Source organism: Prinia subflava, chromosome 6 (genome assembly GCF_021018805.1).
Source record: "Prinia subflava isolate CZ2003 ecotype Zambia chromosome 6, Cam_Psub_1.2, whole genome shotgun sequence".
In the NCBI taxonomy this organism is placed as follows: domain Eukaryota; kingdom Metazoa; phylum Chordata; class Aves; order Passeriformes; family Cisticolidae; genus Prinia; species Prinia subflava.
The window spans coordinates 38,662,018-38,672,069 of NC_086252.1; the positions used below are offsets into that span (position 1 = coordinate 38,662,018).

A 10,052-nucleotide genomic window follows, 5' to 3' on the forward strand; every position below is an offset into this window, starting at 1 on the left:
GCAGGCACTCAGTGCAACAGCATCAACAGGACCTCGTCCCCATGTGCAAACCATGTGAGCTCCTCTCCTGATCCTCTTCCAGCTCCCCTGATCCTCCTCCAGCTCCCCTGATCCTCCTCCAGCTCTCCTGATCCTCCTCCAGCTCTCCTGATGCTCCTCCAGCTCTCCTGATGCTCCTCCAGCTCCCCTGATCATCCTCCAGCTCCTCTGCCTTCCCTCCAGCTCCCCTGAGTGCCCCTCAGCTTTCCCAGAGACCATATTTCCCAGTGCCATATTTCCAGCTTGTTAATCTTTTCCACAGAAATTACAGAGGCCAGTAGTGACTCTTCTGTCTTAGCAATGTTCACGAATTAGAGAAGTTTTGGGAACAGGTTGTTTTTGTTTGGAGCTATTGGATTTAGCCTGTGGTCTCTGAGCAGGAGAAAAGCCTGGCACAGCCGTGCCCGAGGGCACAACTGCACAGGCTGCCCGGGCAACAGGCGAGTGAGTCACACAAGGTCCTTGGATTGTATTTAAAATGCTTCCAGCTGTATTTGAAAAACATCATTCGGCTGCTCAGGCTGGACAAACAGCCGGTTTCTATGTACTGAGAGGGAGAGAAAAATCTCTTTTTCTTCACATCTGTGCCCATGGTTATTAAACCCCACTTCACTCTTGTGATCCTTACTGCCTGAAGCCTCTGTTTCTGGAGAAAGGTGAGCAGGTGTGGAGTGCTGAGAGCAGCGGGAACGCGGGGCCAGGGGGCAGCTCCTGCAGCCCCTGGGGCAGTGGTGGACAGGGTCCCCAGCACAGCACCCAGGGAGTCCCTGAATGTCACCAACCTGCCAGGGCAGAGCAGTCCTGCTCAGCCCTGCAGGACAAGCCTCTGCCTTTTTTCTCTTGTGCCTTAGAGAGGTCAGATCTGTCAGACACACAGAGCTGCTCTGGGCAGTGTCACAGACACCACTGTCCTCCCAGCGCTGGCTCTGCAGAAGAGTCTGGGGGCATGTGCATGCTCAGGAGGGTCCTTTCCACTCCAAATCCCTTGGAATGAGACAGCTTGGCAAGGCATGGAATATCAGCACCTGGCAGAGACTGCGGCTGGTCAGATCACCCCAGGCCTGGGTTATCAGACAGTTTGTACAACTGCTGCCAGGATGCAGCCCTGCCATTCCAGAGCACCACTGCCCAGGGGCCCCCTGCCACAAGCTCCAGGCTCCGTCCTCTTCCCAGCGGGACTCTGCAACTGGTTTTAGTAGAAGCACTCATTTTATTAAAGACCTTTGGAAGACACTGACTCCGGTAACAGGAAATAAATAGCTATCAATTTTGCATTCAATTAAAAACTGTTATTAACAGTAAAGTTCGCTGAGGAAGCTCTGCAAAGGTTCTTCACATTTTGGAGTCACTCATTTTTCACATTAATGAAGAAGTCCACAGCGTGGTCTGATTAAAAATGAAAATAATTAAAGCTCCAGAGCCATGTGAATCTCATCAGTGCTGTTCTCTGGGGCAGTGCCCTGCGGGGCCCTGCACCGTGCCCCGGCCAGCGGCAGCCTCAGCCAGCACGAGAGCCCAGGTGACACCGAGGTGACACGTGTGACATCAGACCCGACTTTCTTCCTCTTCTACTGCCCGGTGAAAGCCCGGGATGAATTTCAAAAGGTGCTTCCGAACGCTGGCTCTCCTGCTTTTCCGCGGGAGGGTCCCAAAGCTGCTGGAGTAGCTGCTGCTCTCCCAGAGCGGGGACGCGGAGCCGCTGCTGGCCAGGCTGATGCTGCGGTTCCTGCGCAGGGAGCTCCTGGCGGCGGCCCCGTCCCCATCCCTGGGGAACACGCAATCGTCATCCGCGCTGGACTGGCGGCTCAGGCTCTCCGCGGCCGAGTCCTCGAAGGCGCTGCCCTGGAAGAAGCTGTCCTCGCTGCCCACGGTCATGGAGCTGAGCCGGCTGCGGGAGCTGCTCTCGCTGGAGAAGCGGGGCTTGGCTGGCGAGAAGGGGCCGGGCGAGCTGCAGCCACCGCACGGGCCGGGCTCCGGCAGCTCCGGCGCGCCCAGCAGGGCGTTCTCGTTCACCTCCCCTGGAAGCAGAGCCCGAGCGCAGCGCCGGTCAGGTCCCGGCCCGCGGGGAGCAGCACGCCCTGCAGGGAAGCCTCATGCCCTTCCCACGGGGCAGCCGCTCCTGCCTGGAGGAGCTCCCTGCGCCCTGCTCCGCCCCGGGCAGTCCCCAAAAACCCAGCCCAGCCTCTTCCCCGGCACGGCCAGAGTAAGAACGGAAAAGGTTCTACCACCCACATAAACTCATGTCCCAGGACTGGTGCAAAGAGCCCTGGGTGCGCAAAGGCCGAGCAGCAGCCAAGTTCATTACCCTCGGGACAAAAGCGCTCCCAGGCCCAGCCCTGGCCCCCATCAGGAGGGGAAAGGAAGCAAATGGCCGGGAGATGCAGCGGGGCCCCACACGCACCGTGCAGCAGGAGCCGCTCCCGGGCCAGCAGCGCCCGCAGCTCCCCCCACCGCTGGTGCAGCGCCTGCTGTGGGGACAAGGAGCAGCTCGGTCACCCCGCGGGAACACAGAGCACTCAGAAAGAAAACAGTCTGTAAAAGCGCAGGTCACCCACAGGGAACACTCGTGTGTCCCACTTTTACTCGGATAGTTTTCCCAGAGTTTAGCAATTTTTTTCCAGAAAACACAAGTCTCTCATGCCTGAGGATGCTCTAGCCAAAGCACTGGCCTCATCCAGTTTGGGAAAGGAGCAACCTGAAACCTGGAGAGCACACGGCCTGGAGAGCATGGGCCCCACCTTCACCCAGCTGTGGCAATGCCAGCGCTCTCCTGCAGCTCTGCCAGCTCTGGAGCAGCCACCAGGACCAGGCACCCCACTCCTCCTCCTCACAGTGTGGGACTGGCACAGCAACCACCCCTGCCTGCGTGGGGCACACCCCACTGGAAATCCTGACAGCCCCCGTGCCACAGGCCAAACAACACCCAGCAACGCCTCTTCCCTGTGCTGCAGGTCAGCTCCTGGGGCAAAATCAGACACTGCAGAGCTGATTAAAAATACCAAACAGGTGAGGCTGTGCCTGGGGAGCCACAGGAGGCACCTCCCCAGTCCAGGGAGCTCTGTGCACCTGGACATTCCTACTCCCAAACTGACCAGCCTGAGCTCACCTGGGCAGTCCCAGGATTGTGACAGCATTTCTTCTCTATTCCAGGTTTCCAAAAAATAATATCAGAGGGATCAGGGCTGCAGTGGCTGGGGGTGCTGGCAGCAGGGAGCCCATGGGTGTCAGCCCTTGCCAGGACCCCCTGTCCCATGGACACCCGCCTGCCCCATCAGCAGTGAACCCACAGCAGCCATCTCCATTTGACAGTGGAACAAGGAATTAATGATGTTACCTTGAGAGCCTGCAGTTTGGTCTCCAGCTCCATTTTCCTCAGCAGCAGGGCCCCATTGATGGTCTCCAGCCTGTGGAACGGGGGATGCTGGCCCTGAAGCAGAGCCTCTCCCCGGCCCCTGGGATCTCTGCCCCTCAGGCAGTGCAGGGCTGTGGGGCTGCAGGCTGCTGCCTTCAGTGGGAGAGGATATCAGGCCAAACCCCACCTGAAGGAGAGACACCCACCTCAAATAGTTCCCTGAGGACTTTATCAACTCCACTATTTGCTTGTGACCGAAGCCCTCGATGCTCACACCGTTGATGCTGGTGAGGATGTCCCCTGTCAGACACACACAGATGAGCACCAGCAGCTCCTTCCACCCGCCCCACAGGAGCAGCAACAGGCAGAAAGGAGGATCAGCCTCCCACGCCAGGAAAACCATGGACAGTTACCAGTCTGAAGGCCGGAGAGATGGGCAGGGCTTTCCTCTTGGATTCTGCAGACACAAGTGCACACCTCCAGGGAGAAATCATTGTGGTGTGTAAACCTAATAGTCTGTAACACCAAAGGGGCAGAGTTACCAATCCTGGAGCCAGGAAAGCCACCTAGAATTCAGCACTTTTTCAATGAGAAGGCTGTGATGGGCAGAGTACACTACATGCAAGTGAGGTCAAAATGCTATGACCCAACAATTAAAAATGCATTTGTACAGCAGAAAACAATAGACACCTGACAGGTGCCTGTACACTGGTTTGGGGAAAAACAAAACCCAAACAAACCTAGCTTTAAAGCAAGCTGGTTATTCAGTACCAAAAACTCTGTAACTTCAACCAAGAATATGTCAGCATGGATGGGAATGGCTTTCTGGAAAGATGTCTCATGTTCCCAGGGGAACACGGCAGGATGGGACTGGGGCTTTTCAAGGAATTGACTCCTATTCATTGGGAACACTGTGTGGGGTCAGCTGCTGCTACCAGGCAGCTCAGTTTGCATGGGAACTGAAAAGACAGAAGATTTAAACTTACCTTTGCTCTTCTGGCCTCTGAAACTCGTCAGCCACACACATCCCCACACTCCTCAAAGTGCTTTTTATTCTTGACTTACACATTTAACTAAACATTAATTAACTCTAATGACTCTAAATCCCTCGTGTGGTTATGGGTGCTGACATGAATTTAGAAAAATGCAAAGCCTGGTGCCGCAGCCTGTCCGGATCCTGCGACAGCAGGAAATGTTTTCTGGTGACATGCAAATACCAGACCTGTTTCCTGGAAACCTGCCACTGCCACCTCTAACCTCGAGAGAGCTCCCACTGGATTCCCAAATTTCTCAGCCAGTGTGGAACAAAGGGAGGGAGGCCAGGGATGTTCAGAGCTCATCTGGCCAAGTCCCCCCAGGCAGTGATCCCAGCCTTGGGACTAGCAGTAAAATTCCTGCTGAAGCTAAGAGTGATGAGTGAAGCATGAGCTCCCTGCAGAGGTAGCCCGAAAGTTTCACATCATCTCATTCTGCTTTGCCTAAATTTATCTGACAGTGATGGAACTACAGCTTCTGAACAGCCTCAGTAGCTGACAGATGCTGCCTCTCTGCAGCCCCGACTTTCTATGAAGTGCTCACGCTGAATGTATGTTCAGGAAGAAAACGTGCCAAGAACAATTATTTTTAATCAGAATGCCACATATAATGAAAATCGGCCCTGACAATTTACACAAAAGCCCAATAATTGACTCAATTATTCTCCCTTCTGAAAGCTCTCCTCTGTTCACGAGCTGAGCGCTGACCCGCTCATTAGTCAGAGACCCAGATTGGGCAAAGTTAAGCTTTTCCTAATACACTAATTTCACAGAAAATACTTTTTCCCTTTGTGTGCAGAGAGAGGAAAGCACTTTGAAAGTGCCCTGCTGCTGGCAGGCTGATCCCTCTGCTCCCAAACTACATCCCTTTATTCCTGGGATCATTTTTTAACTGTAGGCAGGATTTTAGCAGACCTGCTGATTAGAGTTACCTTTCTCACAAAACCCCACAAACATAAATCTCCCACCAGCAGTACTCCTTGTAACATTCTGGTTCTCCTACTTGATGACTTACTGACTTCTCTTCCTATATGATTTACCTCCTGCCCCAAGAGTCATGCTTAACAGGTATTTATGAAAAATATACCACTATTGCACATCTTCTCCAACAGTACATATCTCGCTGTGCATATTAAAGAGGGTAGCAAAAAGCCAGTATAAGGTAATTTTTAAGAGAGTTTTTTGATCTCTCTCGTTTGAAAATATTTCTCACATAAAATTTCCCAAAAAATATTCACTTATGGAGGTAAGAAGGCACTGTCATTGCCTCTTATTTGGATTTGGATGGGATTTCTCCTACATTCAACACTGTAACTCGTGAGAAGGCCAGAAATTCTCATCTGTGACCTTTGCTATGAAAAAATCCCCAGAGAAACATCCCTGTCTTGTATCAGTGCTGCAAGCTCTTCACATTTCACAGGCTCTGACAGACACCTTCCTCTGCTCTGGCCTGCCTCAGCCTGATTTTGAGGATGTGACACTTCAGACTCTGCACCACGCTTTGTTTTTAATGGACCGACTTGTCATTTAAGTCCTACCTGGATTTCAAACCCAAACGTCTCTCTATCTTCTTTCAGTATAGCAACGAGGTGCCTGCATGGGGAACACACAGAATTCCACGTGAGCGTGGGGTGCTGCTCCCTGTGGGCCTGCATTTCCACCCACAACAGTGGCGTGTCCCCCAGCGCTCCTCCCTGTGCCCACGGGTGTCACCATGCCATGGGATGTCACCATGCTGTGGGGTGTCATCATGCCCTTGAGTGTCACCACACCACGGGGTGTCACCACGCCATGGGGTGTCCCCATGCCATCCATCCCTGTGCCCGTGGGATATCACCCTGCCATGGGATGTCACCATGCCCTTGGGTGTCACCCTGCCATGGGGTGTCACCCTGCCATGGGGTGTCACCATGCCATCCATCCCTGTGCCCACAGGTGTCACCATGCCATGAGGTGTAACCACGCCATGGGGTGTCACCATGCCATGGGGTGTCATCCTGCCATGGGGTGTCACCATGCCCTTTGGTGTCACCCGCCATGGCATGGTGTCACCCTGCCATGGGGTGTCACCACGCCGTCCCCCTCGCAGTGGTGCTGCCTCCTCCCTTGCTGAAGCCGAAGGTCAGGACTGCACCTGCCCGTTCCAGGTGCTGGGTACCGCCCTCTGCCTCGCACCCCATCCCACCAAGGCTGGCACAGTTCCCAGGACACACATTCCACGCAGAATCAGCCAGGAACAGTGGCTGCAGAGTCACAGAATCACAGAATCGTACCTCTGTGGCTTGGAGGAGTCGCCCGAGGAGCTGGATCTGGCCAAGGCGAGCTGTGACCAGAAGCAGGAGAGGAAAGGCGTCAGTGGCTTTGTGGCTCTTTGAGGATAAAACCAGCACTTGCGAGAAGAGCTAAAACCAGCTGGTGGCATCCCACCAGCATCCTGCACCAGCACGGCCTCTGCCTTGGCCAAAGAGAGCTTGAACTTTCCAGCCAGGAGGAAAAGGACCTGGAGGTCAAATCCTCCTGTCCTGTGCTGAGCTCAGAGCACAAATCACATCCCTGTTGTGCCAAGAGCTCCTCTCACTTTTTGTCCCTTTCCTCTAAAAATATGTGGGCATTTATAAAGTGAACAGCTGCCAGGAGAGGCACAAAGCACCCCGAGAGGAGAGGAGAGGAGAGGAGAGGAGAGGAGAGGAGAGGAGAGGAGAGGAGAGGAGAGGAGAGGAGAGGAGAGGAGAGGAGAGGAGAGGAGAGGAGAGGAGAGGAGAGGAGAGGAGAGGAGAGGAGAGGAGAGGAGAGGAGAGGAGAGGAGAGGAGAGGAGAGGAGAGGAGAGGAGAGGAGAGGAGAGGAGAGGAGAGGAGAGGAGAGGAGAGGAGAGGAGAGGAGAGGAGAGGAGAGGAGAGGAGAGGAGAGGAGAGGAGAGGAGAGGAGAGGAGAGGAGAGGAGAGGAGAGGAGAGGAGAGGAGAGGAGAGGAGAGGAGAGGAGAGGAGAGGAGAGGAGAGGAGAGGAGAGGAGAGGAGAGGAGAGGAGAGGAGAGGAGAGGAGAGGAGAGGAGAGGAGATTCGAGGAGAGGAGAGGAGAGGAGATTCGAGGAGATTCGAGGAGAGGAGATTCGAGGAGAGGAGAGGAGAGGAGATTCGAGGAGAGGAGAGGAGATTCGAGGAGAGGAGAGGAGAGGAGAGGAGATTCGAGGAGAGGAGAGGAGAGGAGATTCGAGGAGATTCGAGGAGATTCGAGGAGATTCGAGGAGATTCGAGGAGAGGAGAGGAGAGGAGAGGAGAGGAGAGGAGAGGAGAGGAGAGGAGAGGAGAGGAGAGGAGAGGAGAGGAGAGGAGAGGAGAGGAGAGGAGAGGAGAGGAGAGGAGAGGAGAGGAGAGGAGAGGAGAGGAGAGGAGAGGAGAGGAGAGGAGAGGAGAGGAGAGGAGAGGAGAGGAGAGGAGAGGAGAGGAGAGGAGAGGAGAGGAGAGGAGAGGAGAGGAGAGGAGAGGAGAGGAGAGGAGAGGAGAGGAGAGGAGAGGAGATTCGAGGAGAGGAGAGGAGAGGAGATTCGAGGAGAGGAGAGGAGAGGAGATTCGAGGAGAGGAGAGGAGAGGAGATTCGAGGAGAGGAGAGGAGATTCGAGGAGAGGAGATTCGAGGAGAGGAGAGGAGAGGAGATTCGAGGAGAGGAGAGGAGATTCGAGGAGATTCGAGGAGATTCGAGGAGATTCGAGGAGAGGAGAGGAGAGGAGAGGAGAGGAGAGGAGAGGAGAGGAGAGGAGAGGAGAGGAGAGGAGAGGAGAGGAGAGGAGAGGAGAGGAGAGGAGAGGAGAGGAGAGGAGAGGAGAGGAGAGGAGAGGAGAGGAGAGGAGAGGAGAGGAGAGGAGAGGAGAGGAGAGGAGAGGAGAGGAGAGGAGAGGAGAGGAGAGGAGAGGAGATTCGAGGAGAGGAGATTCGAGGAGAGGAGAGGAGAGGAGAGGAGAGGAGAGGAGAGGAGAGGAGATTCGAGGAGAGGAGAGGAGATTCGAGGAGAGGAGAGGAGATTCGAGGAGAGGAGAGGAGATTCGAGGAGAGGAGATTCGAGGAGAGGAGATTCGAGGAGAGGAGATTCGAGGAGAGGAGATTCGAGGAGAGGAGATTCGAGGAGAGGAGAGGAGAGGAGATTCGAGGAGAGGAGAGGAGAGGAGAGGAGAGGAGAGGAGAGGAGAGGAGAGGAGAGGAGAGGAGAGGAGAGGAGAGGAGAGGAGAGGAGAGGAGAGGAGAGGAGAGGAGAGGAGAGGAGAGGAGAGGAGAGGAGAGGAGAGGAGAGGAGAGGAGAGGAGAGGAGAGGAGAGGAGAGGAGAGGAGAGGAGAGGAGAGGAGAGGAGAGGAGAGGAGAGGAGAGGAGAGGAGAGGAGAGGAGAGGAGAGGAGAGGAGAGGAGAGGAGAGGAGAGGAGAGGAGAGGAGAGGAGAGGAGAGGAGAGGAGAGGAGAGGAGAGGAGAGGGCTGACAGCAGGGCCACACCTGGCCTGTGGTGTCATTTCTGTCAGCCCTGCAGGCAGAAGACAACCAGGCCACCTGGCTGAGGTAAATGCACATCAAAAGGAGCTCCCAGACAGCACAAACCCTTCCTGGCTCCCAGCACGGCTGGAAATGCAGAGGAGCTCAGCCGGGGCCCGATCCCAGCTGCCACCGCCCCTCACAGCCCGAGCATCACCCGCTCCTCGCAGAGCTTCCCACCCTGTCAGCGCTGCCAGAATTCCGCTGCCATCCCTAAAACCAGCCCGGCTGGGGCGCCCTGCAGTCACCCTCGCAGCAGCCCACACCAGGGGCACGGAGAAGCCGGGGTCCGTCCTGGGGCCGGGGCGCACCGGGCCCGTACCTGTCTGCGCCCGCGGGGCAGGGTCCCCACCGTGCTGGCCAGGTGCTGCATCCTCCTGCCGTCCGCGGGCAGCGCCAGCTCTCCGCCCGCGGGGCTGCTGCCCGCGCTGGGCTGCAGGAGCCGCCGCAGGGCCATGGCCAGGGGCTGGGGCCGGGGCTCGGGGCGGGCGCTGTGCCGTGGCCCGGGGCTCGGGGCGAGCGCTGTGCCGTGGCCCGTGGCCCGGGACTCGGGGCGAGCTCTGTGCCGGGGCCCGGGGCTCGGGGCGAGCGCTGTGCCGTGGCCCGTGGCCCGGGGCTCCGGGCGAGCTCTGTGCCGTGGCCAGGGGCTCGGGGCGAGCTCTGTGCCGGGGCCCGGCTGCCACGCTCCGAGAAGGGGAGAGCGGAAGGGGCTCCACGTGATCTTGTGGTTTAGGTGCAAGTTACTCAAATCCCTCCTAGCAGAGCCCCGGGCTCTCGGGGTGCCTTGTGCTCACACGGGAGTTAAGAATCAGGCTTGGCAGTTACAGAAATCTGCTTAACTTTTCCATTCCTGCACACAATTCTCACCAGCAGCTGCTGCTCTGCCAGGATTTGTCCTTACAGCCCTGCCTGCCTCGGGCACTCACCTGACCTCAACCCGTTCATACTCTGACTTGCTCGGCATCCCTGGCATCCCTGAACTCACCTTTTGGCAAAGATGGGAAAATAGCGCTGCCTTTGGCTAATGGTGCCGGTGCAGGACCTCCAGCTGCAGAGAGGGGAACAAGAGCTGGAGGCCGAGAGCAGAGGCTGGAAGGGTGGCAGTGGCAGAGC

The 10,052-nt window shown here is 56.4% G+C and overlaps 1 protein-coding gene across 1 annotated transcript; it reads right to left on the reverse strand.

Moving 5' to 3' along the window:
• Positions 1–1,219: 1,219 nt before the first annotated feature.
• CYTIP (cytohesin 1 interacting protein) lies at positions 1,220–9,500 on the reverse strand. The gene is made up of 8 exons (XM_063401074.1): positions 9,262–9,500; positions 6,699–6,748; positions 5,964–6,018; positions 3,805–3,907; positions 3,598–3,691; positions 3,374–3,443; positions 2,441–2,507; positions 1,220–2,057 (listed from the first exon to the last, which is right to left on the reverse strand). The coding sequence occupies exons 1-8, from the start codon at positions 9,394–9,396 to the stop codon at positions 1,585–1,587; spliced, it is 1,047 nt and encodes a 348-aa protein (XP_063257144.1). The 5' UTR covers positions 9,397–9,500; the 3' UTR covers positions 1,220–1,584.
• Positions 9,501–10,052: the final 552 nt, after the last annotated feature.

Coding starts and splice junctions, on each gene's coding strand:
- CYTIP (XM_063401074.1), bottom strand. CDS start 9,396: ATGGCCCTGCGGCGGCTCCTGCAGCCCAGCGCGGGCAGCAGCCCCGCG. Junction 6,749..9,261: donor TGCCCCGCGGGCGCAGACAG/GTACGGGCCCGG, acceptor TTCTGGTCACAG/CTCGCCTTGGCCAGATCCAG. Junction 3,908..5,963: donor CGTTTGGGTTTGAAATCCAG/GTAGGACTTAAA, acceptor TTGGTGTTACAG/ACTATTAGGTTTACACACCA.